At 40.0% G+C, this 19,322-nt stretch overlaps 1 protein-coding gene across 1 annotated transcript; it reads right to left on the bottom strand.

Annotated features, from left to right (window-relative positions):
* Positions 1–2,810: 2,810 nt before the first annotated feature.
* On the bottom strand, positions 2,811–18,610 carry LOC145437187 (sodium-coupled monocarboxylate transporter 2-like). The gene is made up of 13 exons (XM_080314375.1): positions 18,428–18,610; positions 16,225–16,328; positions 15,256–15,444; positions 14,944–15,009; positions 14,761–14,880; positions 13,058–13,212; positions 12,838–12,981; positions 8,826–9,047; positions 7,211–7,323; positions 6,990–7,147; positions 4,312–4,526; positions 4,136–4,239; positions 2,811–3,275 (listed from the first exon to the last, which is right to left on the bottom strand). The coding sequence occupies exons 1-13, from the start codon at positions 18,483–18,485 to the stop codon at positions 3,085–3,087; spliced, it is 1,839 nt and encodes a 612-aa protein (XP_080170501.1). The 5' UTR covers positions 18,486–18,610; the 3' UTR covers positions 2,811–3,084.
* Positions 18,611–19,322: the final 712 nt, after the last annotated feature.

Raw genomic sequence — 19,322 nt, 5'->3', positions numbered from 1 at the left:
AGGGACACTTGATATCTATCAATACACACATCACAAAAGTGCCGCAAACATGTCCTAAAACTACTTTAAAAAATATAACACTCCGGCAAGTATGCAATATTACATAGTACTCTGAAAAGGTGGAAATGCTATCTTCTTCACTTTCATTCAGTGTGCATTAGGGCTCTACAAAAATGACTTTTTTCTCAAATCGTACTGGCTACTTGATAAAATTGTTAGGTTACCTAATTAAAGCCTACACACAAAATTTGGTTCAATTCCAGCCAGTAACCGCTTTGCTACAGGAGAAGAAAGTTTCTATTTATAATGGAAAAATAAATAATAAAAATTTTGAAAATTTTCTGTTCACCCCATAAAAGCGTTAGGCTGTCTATAGAAACGATGCTCACCAAATTTGGTTCAATTCTAATTAGTGGAAGCGGAGTTATTGCCGTCGAAAAGTTTGGATTTGAATAAAATAGTATTTACGGTGACCGATTCTTTGTTTATTTATTATAGTTGTGCTCACCGTAAATACTATTTTATTCAAATCCAAATTTTTCGACGGCGATAATTCCGCTTCCGCTGGTTGGGATTGAATCAAATTTGGTGAGCATCGTTTCTATAGACAGCCTAACACTTTCACGGGGTGAACAGAAAATTTTCGAATTTTTTATTATTTATTTAAAATAATAAATAGAAACTTACTTCTGTACCAAAGCGGTTACTGGCTGGAATTGAACCAAATTTTGTGTGTAGGCCTAAATTAAGTAACCCTAACAATTTTATCAAGTAGCCAGTAGTCCCAGTACGATTTGAGAAAAAAAGTCATTTCTGAAAAGCCCTAGTGTGCATGTGCATGCCTCCTCTTTACATCGCCTAGGTCAAGATAAGTGTCCTGATTCCATATACTACTCCCAGTCGCTTCGACATCTTCCTGTCTTTTCATTGTATCGCATTTTGTGGTGTATCGAACTGATAAAATTGGTAATAAACCAATGATGATGATGATCGTCTGTTTGCACCACAAAATAAATGCTTTCAAGTTCAAGGGTCTCTTTGCTTTTTGATAAGCTTTTTCTGAGTTCCTGTCACCCATTCGTTGACCATCTTTCTTCTCTTGCTTGCTTTCATATGTCCTCGTCAGTGATGCCGATTTTAGAGCCTCATTGGCTTTACTTAGCCATCTGGGCTTGATTACATGACGCTGCTCATGTAGTTAGGTAAGCAGTGGGGAGTCCAGATAAGGCTCCGACCCACTTGCGTCAAGTGGGATTCGAACTCAAATCCAACGCTTCCCCAATCTTTCAGGTAATTTTGCAATTACCAACCTCCACGTCATAAACTTTCATTATACTCATGGCTGAACTGACTGTTTCCCAATTCACTGCCATCTCCACCATACATTGCTGATGTTGGATGGTCGTTGTCTAAATCATTTTGACTTCTTTTGACCAGATTCGGATCATTTTTGAAGAACTCGCAAATCGTAAAAGTAGCTTAACCAAATCCATCTGAAATCAAATTTAACACGGTACGGTAATGTTACAATATTACTAATCTCCGATGTTGACTGATCACTGTCTCGGTGTCGATAAGTATACACTTGAAGCATAATAATGCTGCAGCCATACGATGAATAGTTAGTAGGTCCAGATGAAAGTACTAAACCTTGGAATTACTTGTTTGACATAGGCTATCTTAAACTGCTCTATACTCCATCATGTTAATTGAATACTACACATTGTCATCTATCTGCACGAAAAAAAAAATCAATCCTGTAACACAAACACAAAATGTGACAGCAAAGACCAGGGCAGTAGCAGAAATTGCGACATACAAATGCATTACTGTCGCAGAGAAGATGATACCAGAAACGCGCTTGGCCCCAGACGGTGGTTGCTATGCTGAAAAGTCACGTGACTTTCGAGCCCATATTGACAGGCCCAATCTATGAGATAACAATTGCGTATGTGTCCGAACTCGTTGACCTTTCCAGTTAGGCTTACGCAATCTCTCGAGTTCTAGTCGTTGGAATTAGTCAGGTCAAGTCAAGTGCGAACATGAATCGTATTTAATCTTTATTCCGTACGTAGTTTACGCAGTTGCCTTTAGAGCGAAAATGAGAGGTCTAGAAGTTGTCCAGTCTATCGATCCAATCGTACGCCGGGTGCCTCCGCTTTGGTTGCCTATTATCACCTGGTCGTAACCAGAGATGGCCACAGTCCGGTTCAGGAGCAGGAGCAGGATTTCAATGTTTTTTTACCTGGCCGGACTGGATCCGGATTTCGAATTTGGGGTGACGGTCGGATTTTAGGGTCTATCGATTTGCGTAATCTATAACTCTACCATGAAATCAAAACGCATGCTACTAAGGATGACCTGATACTTGATTCGTGGCATAGGGACGATTCTTAGTTCACGTACAATTTGTAAAATAATCCTTTGATTAAAAATAAATGAATAAAACATTTGTTACCACACTTCAAGTCACGGCTCACCGGCAAACTTCTCGCGGCACCTACGTTAAAATCACTGTTGTCGGGAAATTCATGTGACCATCATAAAGTTACTTTTTTACGTTGGAAAACGCCATTGTGACGAAATGTTGATAAAAGTCGCTCGCAGCCCTTGCCCCACCACCCGATATTGTCACGAGCCGCCACTGGGACAAAACACACAAAGTAGGCCTACGTGGTCAACTGGTCATATATGACAGTATGGTGTTACTGTACGTTGTATACTGTACTATACGGTGTGCGTAACGCATGGCTATGTTGCATAACATAGAATAAGACGCCAGGGGCTCTCTGGACTACCGAGTCTTTCTCTATACATCTCCTTTATTTGAACGAAAATCCAAGGATTTCAGTCGATAAGCCGACTATTCCATACTTTTAATAGATATATCCCACCATATAATTTTATATGATTTATGTTTAGAGGTGACAACAATTGAGTTTTATACATTTCCCTCTAACTCTTCTTCCGTTGGGGTATTTCTTGGATGATAAAATGAATGCTGAGTCCTGGTAGCCTATATGCGAATTAGCCTACCTATATAGGCCTATAATAAAGGTGAAGTCATTTATCATGTCTTATGGCTTATATCAGTTCGTCTTTCAAAGGCTCCAATTCGTGTTTGTCCAGGGAATTTTCCTTTGTATCTCGATCCAACCGGTTTGCCTCGTGTGGGACGCCGAAACGGAAAAATGCGATGACGGTTTGCGGTAATTTTTGGTTGCTCAATATCGGCATAAAAAGCTTTGGGTCAGCGTCCCGGCCCTTCTGATGTCCTGTTATGTGATAAAAATACTTGAGCTATAAACTACAGGTTTATGTAGACCGGGATACGAGTAGCCTAAAACTACGTGCAGGACCACAACTGCTGCTCATAAAAAATATCAGAATAAAACAATAATAAAAATACGCATAATTCACAGAATTGAGTCTAATGATATTCGTTGTTGTTCATGTTCAGTTGTTCACGCACCGAAATATCAAGGACCATATCGTCTTATCCCAGCAGTCTGAGCCCGCTGTATAAATTTGAGTTTGGTCTAGTAAGTGTGACAGATTATCCACCAGTTTGGTTAAACATCTAATATGGGAGCCCAAGACGGTGGCCACTATATAAGGACTAAGGAGGCGCTGTTCCGGTCCTGACTAAGTGCACGCAGCTTACATAATTGTGCATTTTGCCCATGGCTAGCTTAACTGCTGTTCGAATCAGACAAATCGAAAAAGTAGCTGGAAATAATCTAATGCAGTACATATGAAGGATTACTTTTCAGGATATGGTCACTTTTCAGTGCAGTTGAGGTGTTAAGTATAATGCCTTGCGAAGTAGATGCAAATTGCTGAGTTTGTAGTGGTAGATTAATTGGGATGATGTGTGGGGATGTGTCGCACATTTATCTCAGTCAATCACCGGTGACATCTCTCAGTCACAGAAATGGATCTTACTAACGCAATCTGCATAACCTAATATATATGTCCGTTCTGGATATAATTATCATTGTTTCTTTCGCATCGCCATTGATAACGGATCATGCCTATATTTATCATATGAGTTATCCGAGTAGGATAACTCATTGCATAGATAGACGGAACGAAATGCAAATATTTTAGGGAAGGTTCCGAAATCGCTTCTAACCTGTTAGGAATGACACTACCAATCCGACTATCATTGTCACTGAGCAACCAATCAGTACATAATAATGGAAGTTGATGCTGTACATCGTCTCGGCGAACGAGTACCTGGAATTATTGCAGACTGAGTTAGTCCTCCTCAGCATTGTATGAATGTACATTGTACAACTATGTCTTTACCCGTCATCGATTTGTTCGATGGTGAAGGTTGCGTTCGTAGTCGTAATCACTTCTGGCAAGATCGTTGTGTTGCCAACCGTGTAATTTCTCGCAGGACATAACGCCACTGATGTTGGCAGCAATGGTACGCGCGGAGGCCGGTGCGGTAAAAAGTTTGAGCCGTAGAATATCCAAATCATGAACATGTACCCCGTCACCGCTCCTGTGATTGCTCCCTGTGATTTGATAGATGAATCTTTATTTGAACATAAATCGAATTCCGCTTAGGTCTCGCATGGATTTTAACTTGGGGTCAGCGGGTCCTGAACCGTCAATGTTGTCCTATCCTTAAGTTTGACTAATGTCAGTATTTTGTGTTATGTTCAGTGCTTACCACAAATCAAAATAGTTTATAAATGTAGCCTACTCCAACCGGTAAACAGACCACGATGAAGGCTGGTCGAAGGGGATGTTCGTGTTTTAGAGTCACTTGCTTCCCAAATTATGTGGTTACAGACTACATAATTTAACCCTGGATTTATAGTTCAAAAAATTATGATCACCGTAGGCCCATAGGGGGTTAGTAGCCTAATCGTGTGATCATCCGCAAAAAATGATGAAAAATGCATTTTCTACAATAGAACATAGAGATCGGTGATTCTTCATAATAAATCCACATTCGCATATGGCAGCGTGCCTAAAATCATAACCACTAAAAACTTGCATTATATGTTAGAACTAGGGATGGTGTGAACGTGAGGTTCACGTTCACGTTCACGTTCTGTGTGTGAACCTCGGAATTTTTCAGGTTCACGTTCACAAACGAACCTTGGTAGGTTCTGCACTCTGCACTGTGAACCTTATTCATATATTACAATTTTCGCTTCATTATAACATCATTGGTTGAAATTTATTGCATTTCAACTGCGGGCCACTCTATACATGGCGCTGGCAGCATAAAAAAATCAACACCAAACGAGCATGCACCTTGATAATTTCAAATATTTTACTTGCTTTGTTACAACAGTTTGCCCGAAATATTCAGCTTTCCGGAAATATTCGGGGGTGGGGGCATAAATCTTCGTTGCATGTTGTTATTTCGTGACCTCACGTCTGCTATGTAAAAAGATATTGAAATCGCCAAAGCGCACTAAACTAAAAGACGCACACAATTCCCAATTGGTATTTCTTCACGGGCAAATATTGCCTATGGACAATTGAACATAGTGGTTTCCGATCAGCATAAGGGCAGTCCTTTTCGGCCAAGGTTTTCTCGAGGTCGAGCTTTTTCGCATTTACTTGGTTAATTTGATCAGCAGTTGCAATTGCAGTGCATTCTCGTTATCCCGTGTTGCCCTAAACTTCATATATTTTGGTGAGTCGTGGCGCGGTAATGGCTGACGCCGAAATGGCCAATTATATAAACCATTGATCTCTAAATCGCGCCTATTTGAAAGAAGTTGCAGAAATTTTCAAAAAATAAACATTCTATAATTTATGTTCGTTCACGAAATAATTTTGGGTGCCCTTCGAGCTCGCCTCCCAATTGGGGGGTTTAGGGTGCGGCAGATACGGTCCTGGGGATATTATGAAGCTTATTGTCTGGATAGCCGGTTTCCGAGAAGTGTACAGCTTGCCGGAAATGCCTTGTTATTGAGCCAAGCTTACAGTTATTCCGAAATTCGCCGTGTCTTGACCGAGGGTATGTCTTCGTATTTTTGTCATAGAACCGACTTCAATTATACTCCTTAAACACGGCGACTTTCTCGGCACTAACTCCTAAAAAGACGGGTAGTAAACAAATATTTAGTCCTCCGAACCATCCTTGAATTTAAACTTTCGGATTTCATTTTTAACATCCTTTATGGGTGGTGATATACTCATAGAAATCACGGGCACTGCTTGACTTGTTTTACGAATTAGGGATTTGGAAATGCATCACCTAATAATTTGAAACACAGACCGTGTAATGCGTAATCTGTAGTCTGCGTAATTGCGACATGTTAATGAACAGGCTTGATAGTAAATTTCTGGTTCAGTTTATACATCCTATGGTTTTAATCCACGCAGCAACATTAAAAAGTAGGTTTTATATTTTCAATTTCAAGCAACCTTTCGCGGGTCGCACAGAATAGCTTCGCGGGCTGCATTTGGCCCGCGGGCCGCACTTTGCCCAGGCCTGTTTTAGATGTTCACACCACCCCTAGTTTGAACCATATCAAATTCCATACTTCAACCCAATGTTCCCTCTAATTTTGGACGAGTCTGCGCACACTCACCAACTCACTGCGCAGACCCTTGGAAAATAGTGCGTATAACGACAAAAAATAGGTCATCACTTCGGATTTTTCGTGCGCAACTCAGATTTTCTGTGCGCAGAGACCGTGTCAGCACTGCGCATTTGCGCACGTGCGCAGCTTAGAGGGAACATTGCTTCAACCCTAATCTGGTCAAAATACCCGGACTATCTTATATTCCTAATCTAAATACGTGTCTATATTTCTGGTCTCTTATTATTATTATTATGGGAAAAAATGGCGCTTTCAACCGATGATGGTTATTTGCGCCACGCTCAGTATACATTCAATGAAATGATCGGAAGAAAGCAATAGACAGATCTAGAGAAATAATTCGCATATTTCTGGTAGAAACGCTTTACTGGTATTGCCAAGCTCTGATATATTTAAAGGCATACATACCGCAGAATTTGTCCACGGAGTAAATATTCCAAGGAGATAGATCCCCAGAATGCTTCCAACGATGGATCCCGAGACTTGTCGCATGAGCATGAAAATGTTGCCCTGCGCTTTGGAGATCCCAAAAGCCATCACAGTCACGATCGTTCCCAGAACTAACGCTGCGATATTTCACCATGTTTGCATATAAATACTTTGATCGGGCTCTACTCAGTTAAACTCACCGCTCAATTTCCCAACAAATACTTTCATTTTCTGACCCATTCTCGGAAAGAACATCGGGCAAAAATCTTCCACAAATACCATCGCATATCCATTGAGACCAGAAGACAACGTGCTTTAAAGAGACACGGACCGTATAAATAAAAATAATATTAATAATGATGCGTTACATAATTCGATAACTGTTCCAAGTGGACACTGCGACACCACATCATTAGAAGATGCGAATCACACTCATAGATATCCAACGTGACCTATAGTTTTCAAAGTCTGAGTCGATCATTATGTTCCATATCTGGCATGGTAGGAAAATCCAATGCGTCCCTCCATTTAACGATAAATGTCTAGAGATGGACAAAGTAATCATCGTTGATAATCAAGTAGACGCAGAAGCAGGGAATTTTAAGTAAGTAGCCTATATTCTAGACCCCAATTTGCCTGTAAATCTGAAAACTGTCAAGTAGAATTTGAAGTAATCTAAAACCTAAACCACATGAGTAAGTAGTGTGCTCCGGAAAATTAGAACCGACCGTTGTGTATATCTATATCAATATATATATGCATATATTCATAATATCGTTTCCTCAATTATTGGCAAATTCAATGAAAATTGAACATAAAACTTGTAAATAAACATGAACGAGCTATATCAAGGCATGAATATATGAAGTTTTCGGATTATACATTGAATATTGTAGATTATATCAGACATAATACGCTTATATCAACATCATTGATGGTCTTGAAGATTGTTGAGTTAAGTAGAGCAGCAAAAAAGCGAAGAAATCGACCGTACGATAGCCGCGGAGACAGCTGCCACGCACGAATCGTGCATGTGTGAACATTTCCACGTCAAGTCGGCCTGTTAACCGTACGATGGAAAACCGCACGGCAAAATCGTGGCTGGGAACCGTGCATGTGTGAATTCGCCTTAAAGTCTGTCGTGATCAACTTGAAGCCTCGTGACAATTTAAATTTAAATAAGTATGGTCGCAAAATTATCGAATGTATGATCCTTCTCCACATGGCGGCAGGAACGGTCAATATTTTCTCTAAATCAATAATGATATAGTAACGTCATAATGAGTGGTAACGTGTGGACTTTTATTGACTCCAGGCTATCGACGCTATTTCTTGTAATCATGCCGATTATATACCATTGAATATATATCGATACTGCCTTATGTTATCCTCTTCTCGGACGATTACAAGTTTCCAGACTTAGTATTGTCAGCTGCCACACGAAGTTCGTGACAAAATAGGGTTAGATACGAAGGTTACATCAAACTATAAAGTACGTCAATCATCAATTATAAGGATGATACCGTGATTGATGCTCATTGCTTATACGGTTTCGATCAGAATTACCGATTGCCGACTATTCAGCACGTTTTCGTCGATTTCTCGATCGGTATATTGAACGAATTTATGTCACATAATGTACAATATTTTGAGATTCGAAAAAGAGGACACTTTTTACAAGTCATAACAGATATAATAGCGGACGAAAATACGCGTGGCTTCAAATTTTATAGTGGAAATATTATTGGATTGACTAAACTAAACTTTACCGCAAGACACGACCTTGTATGAGACTCTCTCCTGCCCGATCCTTACCTTAGACTCCCGCTGAATACTGCCGCCACAAAGGCACCGGCAAGTCCCGGCAAAATTTTACTGAATTCCATTAGAGCCAGTAAAGGCAGCGCTTGATCGCGGCGTTGAATTAGTTTGTATTGCACTGGGTCGCATCCTTCGTAGTACGCGTAGAGCAGAAGGCCGTTCGCAATCGACAGCGTTATGATGCACATAGCCGGGAAGAAGTAGGCGAGTATGGCGCTAAATGAAATATTTTGAATATTATGCTTCGTTAACACAATTTCGTCCCCGAATTAACCAACGAAGTATACTAATTTGGACATGTTTTCGGTCTCAATGCAGGCTGCAATCAACCTCCTTCAACCAACTTCAAGAGGTCACCAGTAAAACTGAACAGCCACTTTTTCGAAGTATTCAATCACGTTATGCCTATCACTCTTAGCGAAAAGAGTGTGATTTTCACCCGCATACCACCCCTGATATACCGGGTGTGAAAATACACCCATGACACACAAAGGAAGAGACCTAGCTCAGACCTACCGCGGTATAAATCGAGTACAACATTTTAATCCAAATTATGCTTGTACGCATAGCAGCGTAGGAAGGTATTTACGTGTAGGTACTTAGAACAGTGGTTATTTTGTTTTGGACTACTTCTATGCTTCTGCTTCAACAGTTCTGAAGTCAAACTGCTCACCATTTTCATATTAGATTTGTAAAGTGGAGAGTATAGCTTTGGAATACATCTGCATCACTTGAGTGATTTCTAGACCTCTCATTTGCTACTACTCTTTCAGGTAGTTTTGGCATGTTTTGAAAGGCGCTATCAGTTCTTGTCATTGAGTATCATCAATGACTACTTTGACAAACTATACCTACTTTTTCTACTATACCTATACCTTACTGGTCTAAACCGGGTCCCACCTCTTTCATGCTTAGACATGAAACAAATTCTTCCAAGTCCACGCCAACTTGTTAACAATCATCTCTCTACCTAACATGATTGGCATAAACCCGTGTCTTAAATATGACTCAAATTGACCTTTCACCCCAACCTGTGTACATATAATCTGTCGTTAGATACGCTTTTATTCTAGCAACTCAAATTCAGGCTGTAGCCGTTGTGTAATCCATCACGTCTGATGCCGTGCCGCATATCGGAAGCAGACATGGGGTGATTACTTCATGAATGTAATCGATTGCGATTACGATTACTTCTGAATGACGCGATTACGATTACGATTACGATTACAGCGAAATCAGGAAGTAGTCCATTACGATTACATTGGAAAAGTAATCACGATTATTCACGATTACATTTATTTTGCATCTTAGAAGCTATGCTGGAAGTCCATATATGGATTGCGCGGAAAAGGCCTAATGAGATAACAAACTCCCTTTAAGAAAGATGCGTCATTTGCTTGTTATGTCATAATGTACCCATTGCCCATTTTTATAGAGGTCAATTTATCGCGCCCAACTATCCGCATTCTTGCCAAGGCCATAACTGCCGCACCCCAAATTTCTCAATAGGCTGGAAAGCGGGCTCGACGGGGACTCAAGAATTATTTCGTAAACCAACATAAGTTATAGAGTATTTTCGAGAGATCTAATCAACTTGAAAATCCTCTCTAGATCAGTGATTCCCAACCGCGGCTCCCAGATAGCCTATTTGCTGCTCCCATTGATGTCGGAAAATCCAACAAATATAATAAAAAATCAATCTATAACATAAACGAATATATCGATATTCAAAAATTACACTTGCTTGGCTTGGAATCTGGAGTTTATAATTAAGGGTGGAGACCAATTCCTTTGCTGTCAAGTAGCGATTCTCTACTCAGCAACGATTTCGTTACTCAACTCACGTCAAAGAGTATGCTCACACTCAAATGCGTTTGCATAGGCACTCAAATTTAAGTCTGCTCATCACCAGACTTAATTAAGTGCAGGTGGTGTTACAACACGTTCTACAACGCTATCTGACCATCAGACCAATGGATCATTTGGCTTGATTGTTAAGTTCAACGCCCGCATTGACGGAATGAATGCTTTTTTGTCCACGATGAAATTGTTTTCACGTCCTATTGTACTTAATGTGGCCACTGATCCTAGTAATTTACAACTTGAGTTGCTAGACATGCAATCAGATATAAGACATGACGATTTGTTTTTGCGTCTCACGAAAGTTTTTCTTTTAGTCTGCTACGTTTGAGCCACCGCAATATCTTTTGATTATGCAACAAATCGGAGGTCACGAATTACCAACATACACTAAAGTAATTGTAACAAGATAATATGAATTATGAATTACGTTCCCCCAGGTCTTCAAGTAGGTAATTGTGTGGCGAGATAGCGCAGTGGTATAATCCACGGCTGCAACACCAATGGGTTGCGGGTCCGACTCCAACCGAGGTCGACTTCAGAATTCCTACCTAAGTGTTGGAGGTTTATCTAGGCTCTTCCTCGCCGCCTCATCCGCGCAAGTGGTGTCTTACAAAAAGCCTAGAAGTGGGACTTGCTACAAGTCGGCAGATACGGAATCAAAAATGTAGAAAATCGGCCTGGTGTAAATGACCGTCGTAGTCGACAAACACCATGATTACCTCAATCAAACAAACTCTACAGGTAAATCTGACCATCGGGGGCTGAGAGAGGATTAAAAATTAATAGTAATATAATACAATTAATAATATGATTGACGAATTTCAGTCTTCAACTTGAGATTACCACCCTATGCGGGCCAAAACCAACGTTTGGACTGGGGGACGAATTGCTGTTTTGGTCCTGATTCCAGCTACATCCCACGTTAACATGATATATAAGCCCATGGCCATGGCGGCAGGTCCCAATGTTGAGTAAAGAATTGTGAAATACCGATCGGCGCCCGTTTCAAGTAGAGTCATATGAGAATAAGGCGAAGCGAACATGAAAATATGCTTAATACAGATATACCGAGATACAGATATACTGCAAGCTGCAGTTACGAGAAACGGCAAAAACGGCTCGGTTATGATATATTCATATATATCGCCAGCTGTTGATTTTTACTGCTTCGTTGTGGAAACCGCACAATGTTTTATTTGACGAGTACAAAATATCAAATCTTTGTCCGGTGTACGTACGTACTAGATAGGCCTACTGCGCGCCAAACAGCAACGGTCAGACTGCGTTTAACTAAGCATAACCAAACATCAATACATAAGTTACTATTTTAAACTAGGCAGAGCAGAGACAAATTATACTGCTGCAAGGTAGTGGCGTGTGGAAGGTCTTGATTACCTAATGTAAAGCACGGCGGGTGTTCTTACAATCACACTAATGTACGACGTACGTATACAATGTACGTCGTACATCGAATATCTATTTACTGTGGATACTTCTTACGCAATGACGCGCAAAGCTAATACGCTGCTTCTGACGTAACAATGAGCAGTGGCGTTTGAAAATCAGACGTTTGTGGTATCACGATCCTGGTATAATATCTCTTCCTTGTTTACGAATGTTCAGTTTACGTCATAGTCCTTGTACAAATAAAAAGTAATCGTTCTTTCACAGAGAAATCGATTAGATATGAGAAGTAGTCGATTACGATTACTTCGGAATTTTTTCGAATGTAATCGATTGTGATAATGATTACTTGAAAATGCTGTAATCGTCGTTATCGATTACGATTACTAATCGCGATTACCCCATGTCTGATCGGAAGCTCTATAAATATAACTATCTGCTATATAAATATATGTATATATATATATATATATAAGTGTCTGATTCGGGAATACTGTGACATTTAGGGTGACTGTCAGATTCCAAGACATGTAGAAGCCTTATCATGCCTGAACATGAAATTCAGAATCCGTGTCGACGTTCTCGTGGAGTCGATATGAGATGGAGCGACTCATGTCATTACCATGTTAGAATCCATGTTTATTTTTTCAAGTTCAAGTGGTTCAAGTGTTGATGAAAATTTGAAAGTTGTCTCGGGGTGCTTGGTACGGTACTCGACGTGATGTTCGTACACACTTACTTTTTTGATTGTCTGACATTCCTGCAGGATAGAAGGCGTTGGTAGATCGCCTGTGTAAAGCCCAAGTATTGCGTGAACACGAAGAACTCTCCTATCACCAACGCAACGGGGTGTTTTCGCGATGAAACATCGAAGTCTCCGAATCTATACAGAAGTAGGAGTAGTTATTGTCTTGCTGCAAGCCAGTATAATGCATAGGACTCTCTGTAAATCGCCTTACTTGAAAAAGGTGTCACGCTCTCCTCGTTTTACAGCCGCAGAGAGACTTTCCAATCCCCCGACCGAATTGGACCCAATTACGAACACAGTGAGCGACGCTGCTATCATGAGCAGAGATTGAACGACATCTGTCCACACCACAGCATTCATACCGCCCTATGTGAGACAACAGGCGGTATGGTCAGACGGGCCAACATATGAAATTACGATGTTAAATCCGTTAATAGTTTATTGCTTCAAAATTGTTCTCAATCTCAAGTTCTACCACTCCTATATCCCGGGCTAAACTTGGCATGTAGGTTCAATTCAATTCAATCTATTGCTAAAAATTTCATCATTTCAATACACCACAAGACTGCGATACAATGAAAGACAGGAAGGTGTCGAAACGGCCTGGAGAATTCTTCGGAATAAAACTCCACCTGAACCGAGGCGATGTAAAATAGGAGGCATGCACATGCTCTCTGAATGAAAAGTAGAAGAAGATAATATAAAAGGCCAGGTGACAAAAAAGGTGGCATGTGTCGGAAGGCGATATCGATATGTTAGGTCCAGTAAACTAGAGGGCTATAAAACACGAAATGACTTCAGTCGGATCAGCACGTCGGAAACTGGGAAAACATTTTCGGAATTCACTTTGACACTTTGAAAACTTGAAGAGACTTGAATTTCACCCAATTCGGGAGTTCAACTTCTATGGTACCTTCTTAATTGAGTTCTGTCATACTTAAGGAGTTCATTATACACTAACCTAATATTATCACTCGCACTAGGGTTGTATTTAGAACAAACGATGTTTTTGAAAAAGAAAATTTTGTTTTTTAAGTTGTCAAATTATGCCGTAATTTTGTATAGACTTTCCAAAAAACATGTTGTATGAGCCTACGGACAATTACCACCCGATATAGCCAACGTATATCGATATGGGATGGTTGGAACCCTCAAAATAGTCGGTTCAACATTAACAGTACGGATATTTCGTCAAAGGAGCTATATTCACCCTATATTTTCAATTGTCAATGTCAATCCACTATGACGTCACAATTGAATAATCCTGACGTCATGGCTAAAAAAAAACAATAAAAAACATGTTTTAAATTAGGGTCTTCTTTTAAACATGTTTGTTTTAAATTGATTTTTGTTTTAAATGCAACCCTAACTTGCACTATCGCCCGCCCAGTTGTGGAATTCGTAATATCTAGTAACAAGATTTTCTAGTAGCTTAATTATTTCCAATTATAGCATGTGACCAAAATACCAACGATTTGATAAACATCACTTAAACCTACAATAATACTACGAGACTTAGCACATCTCATATACGGGTGCAGTGAGCTTGCAGTCTCCTATAGCCTAGAGCTGGAAACACAACAGGATGGTCATTACATTCACCTCAAACCCTTTACCCCACCCCCTTTAGGCAGCCCATAAAACAAATCTACTCGTTGAAACTAAAGTGCTTACAGTAGTTTCAAGTCCCTTCACTTTCTACTTCCACGTGGAGTAGTTTTGATATGATTTGCAAATCGCTCTTCTACTTTCAATTGAGTAGAAATTTATGGCGTGTTACTCTTGCTTCTACTGGAATTGCAACGCTGACTATACTTTCACCACCTCTGATGATGATAGACTTTAATCACATCTGAATTCATAACTCATTCATTCTAGTTATATTGCGTCGTCCTTGTCGTAAGAAGACATTACCAATGTCGTGTAGAACGTGCATATTACTCCGATGAGAGCGATGCTAGTTGTTATCGGCAGAGGCGTAACAGCGTTTATTGCCAATGATGGAATATAAATGATTGATCCCATGTAGAAAATCTGCAATGGAAACATAAGGGATGTAACGTCACGTGTATAGAGGAAATTAGCATGTATGCCAACCTCATTAATCACGACCATCCCGGCTACCATCCTTCGGGTGAAAACGCTATATCGCAGTCCGAGGTACTGAAAAAAGCGACATGGTTTCAAAGCCTGTTCGTATAGTTTCAAAGCACAACAAGCGCCTCAATTACAGTGCAGGTTTGACTGCGTCAGTGAAAGTGGTATACCACTACCGGCAGCCCACCGGCATTTTCTCTCGCGATCCCGAAGTCGCATGATGTAACCATGTTTCCTTTCTATCCCCTCTGGATGTCAAAGAAAATGGTCGCATAATCAACTCCTATGCCTAGCAATCAGTAAAAGTCCTACCGTGTACACTGTGTCCAGCTGTAAGTTGTTGAAGAATGGTACGTAATAGATGTATGACACCACCACGGCGGCAAGTATACCTCCCATCGCCCAATAGAAGGCTGTACCGACCAGGTATACTTCAACGGGATACCCGATCATGGTTATCGCAGAAATGCTGGTGACTGCAGTTGATATGCCTACCGCAATCTGAAAACGGAATGATAACATTGGAAGCAATTGTGTAAGATTGCATGTCGTGTAAAACTGTCGATTGTTCGCTGGCTGGTCATGGATATTGTATTTGTCATTCAAAGGATGAATCAAGATCCATATGCGGTGTCGAGCTGACGGCTAACACACTGGTACATACATGCGGATGGCCGCAAAATCGTCTCTAGTAAGAAACCATGATAACTAACGTGCAATGAAACTGAAGTCGATCTGATGTCCTGCAATGTACTGATCTGTGTGTGTTGTGGCGTTCTATAGCAACAGTTCTCAGTATTTTATGCAAAAATAGGTCTTGAATGCAAAGTCTTTTTCTCACCTGGAAATCACCATTTCTACTTGTACGTGAATATAAATTCACGATGTTACTTCTACTTCTACTTGAGTACCAACTACGTATACTCTTGACCGCCTCAGGTGGTATTCGACTGCGGTAAGGGCACCAGGTCTATATATTATCGCTTACAGTCTAATCATTTAGTTCACCTACGTATAAATGAGATTATTCGGTTTCTGAACCCTCCCTCTCTCATCCCATGCAGAAGTATACGTTAACGTTTCTAATATCAAATTAAAAAAACGAACTATCCCGAGAATCCCTAACTGCAAAAATATAGCTTACTATCAATTTAAGCTTTTTCTAAACTTATAAACAGATGGGTTAGCATCGCCGGGGAGTGTAGATCAAGGTGGCGGTAATAGTGACGTCGAAAAAAACCTTCGTAATGATAAGATAAACGCGCTAGTCAAAATATTTACCGGATTCATCTCCTTTCCGCCGAAGAAGTATTGTTTCGCAGTGACATCTTTTCTGTCTTTGAACGCGAAGTAGACGCCCATGAGCATAGGGATCGTTAGTAACACTGGATGAAGGAAATATACAGATGTGACATTATAATAAAAGTACGAATTCGACGAGGAACTACCACACTACCATTAAGTAGCAGTGGTTCTTAACTTTAACTCTAACTGAGAGCGAGCCAAATCTGAGTTTTATTGACATCTCGCGACCCAAGCCTCATACATTGAAATGTATGCATGTTAGAATGTTAGAATATGATGTTAGAATGCTACATTTGCACGGGCACGTATGCAATAACAGTCAAATAGACAATCAATTGTACGCAACGCGATTCTATGAAACATGATTCATTTCAAAAAACTAATTGCTTCAGCGAGGTGCATCCGTAGATGTCACATAGCATTTATCCACAGCATTATTTATGCACGATTCATTGGTACGGGACTCTATACGCGCATATCAGTGGTCCGCAAGTATTACCGTTATTAAATATCAATGGACATAATAAATCCTCTAGACGCGTGGAACGCGAATTTTTTTAAACTCCATGAATGAATTTTGGCAATAATATATGTTCTTGCATAAATTACCGTCATTTTTAGCCCTCTCTCAGCCGATGCGATCAAATCTATCGGTGGAGGTGATGTAGGGGGTGTCTTCGGAAATTTAGGGCATGTAATTGTATATCCTAATGGCGTCATGTTCATACAAAACCACCTATCTGCGCGTCTCGCATATTGTCTTAAGTACCCAACACAGCACCTGGACATTTTTAGATTACCCACAGCAGATCGCGCAAAGCGCGAAGAAATAATGTTGCTATGAGGTATTCAGTAAATATCACATAAATAACAAACGATCGCTCTGGTGCGGTCGCCACCCATATATAGACCTTAGGCTATTTAGACCTTTTAAGAACCCTTGAAGTAGATAAACATGTCAATTTGATGTCTCATGTGTTTAGTTTTCATATAATTCTGGAAATTGCGATTATCGTGACTATGCAATCCAACAGTACTCGATATCTGACGCGTTACCTGAGACTATATGCCATCCCTGCAAACAACGCCTACTCTACAGATATACAATATACATATTGCGAGTCATCATACGAAAGCAAGCGTTTCGTCAATGTCCCGTCGTAGTCTCCCGATATCCATACAGGAAGCATATCCCCGGCGAGACAAATCGAGAAATATCTTTCTTTATCTAATCTCTGATGACGCAAAAACGCGCTTGAAAAAGGAATCACCTGGGTAATACACGGCAACGTACGTTATAACATTTAGATAGTATGTTTATAAGTATGTATTATTGTGTATGTGTGATAGTCCATCAGAGTGCAGCGTATTGACCATGTTTCAAATCAAACTTTATTATCCAGCACTGATTCAAATTCATTCACGATGAATTCACGTGTGAAAATACTAAATGATGAAAATTTTCATGTTCAAATACTAGTTTACCAAATATTGTAAACCTGAATTCGATTAGTTACAGATTTTTCTGGGCTCCGCATTGCCCAGGTAAATTGCAATCTGCATATGCGTACAAAGCCAAACTAGATCAAAAGTTGGCTGTGATATAATTGGATCAAATGAACGGCTGGTTATCTAAATGGAAACCTTCCTTATTTTAGGATCCCAAATATGAATATAAATACAACTTCACTTGCTAGACGGTTAACTACACACTGAGTGAAAATGTCACGAAGCTATATATTTGACCCCAGGGCATACACTATAAATGAACTCGACAGAACTGCTTATTTCAAAGGACGTATTGATGTAGGGTTTAAGCCTAAATGTACGCAAAAATCGATAATTTTTTATCCTTCAATTGATGTCCGATAACTGGACTCAAATAGTAGCTTATAGGCCTACAAAAGTAACGAAAATTTGAAGTTCGCTGACTTTTGTACGTTGCAGTTTCCTTGGTAAAATTTAATTGTCCATAAGTAATATTGCTGATATCATCATAATGCAGGCTTGCCTTGAAAATGGTATGTGCTCATTCGATCGACACGATTTCTAGCAAGCTCTAATGTAGTTCATAATATTATAGGGCCTAGGCCTACTTATAAAATGTTAGACACAGCGATACATCATTCTTGTTTCGTCGCAGCATCATCCGTTATCGAGCAAAATTTGCTAACCTTACCTCCGAACGTCGCGTAATCTGCGCTTGATAAGCTCGCGTCATATTGCTGAATCTTCATTGTTGAATGAATGTCTCGAGCTATGAAACCTACACGAGCGAACTTGAAAAAGATGCGTACAGAAACGCGAAACTGCGTTCTTTGTAGATTTGCACCGTGTAGAAACTTTTACTCCTATTAATCGATTGTGGATGTTATCTTCATAACTCCTTTCACGCCTCAGGCGAATGCATGCCTATATTGTTTGCCATTCCACCGCTTCCCGTGATAACACTTTCGTTCCCGAGTATGCTGGACAGTGAGAAGAGCTGATTTGTGCTTATATACCATACTGCTAGGGTTGCATTTAAAACAAACGGCGTTTTAAAACACTTTGTTTAAAACATGTTTTGAACAGTGTTCTAAACAAAAGCCTTCAATTTTTTTTAAGTTGTAAAATTATGCCATAATTGTGTAAGTACTTTCCAAGAAACATGTTGTATGAGCCTATACGGACAATTACCCCCCGATTTAGCCGACGTACATCGATATGGGATGGTTGAAACACTCATAGTCGGTTCAACAGTTATAGTACAGATATTGCGTCAAAGGAGCTATATTCACCTTATATTTTCAATTGTCAATGTCAATCCATTATTACGTCACAATTGAACATTCCTGACGTCATGGCTTAAAAAAAAAACAATGAAAAACTTGTTTTAGATTAAGGCCTTGTTATAAACATGTTTGTTTTTAATTGATTTCTGTTTCAAATGCAACCCTACCTACTGCTGTTATAATGATTATAGTATCACGTCTTAGAGACGATCTCTCTCTTTCTGTTGTACTCAACGGAGTTCAGGACACGATTGGGAAGGTATTCGATCGTACAGGATCTCCGGGGTAGGTACGATTGAG

This window comes from Botryllus schlosseri, chromosome 4, assembly GCF_051294905.1.
Source record: "Botryllus schlosseri isolate E-star chromosome 4, Bs_hap1, whole genome shotgun sequence".
NCBI lineage: Eukaryota > Metazoa > Chordata > Ascidiacea > Stolidobranchia > Styelidae > Botryllus > Botryllus schlosseri.
Note: the sequence above shows the minus strand (reverse complement) of the source record. Positions and strands in the feature narration are given on the sequence as shown.

Excerpts from the sequence above, each read along its gene's own strand:
- LOC145437187 (XM_080314375.1), bottom strand. The coding sequence starts at position 18,485 with ATGAAGATTCAGCAATATGACGCGAGCTTATCAAGCGCAGATTACGCG. Across the intron at positions 13,213-14,760 it reads GCACGTTCTACACGACATTG|GGCGGTATGAATGCTGTGGT; the intron begins GTAATGTCTTCT and ends TGTCTCACATAG. Across the intron at positions 12,982-13,057 it reads GAGCGTGACACCTTTTTCAA|ATTCGGAGACTTCGATGTTT; the intron begins GTAAGGCGATTT and ends ACTTCTGTATAG.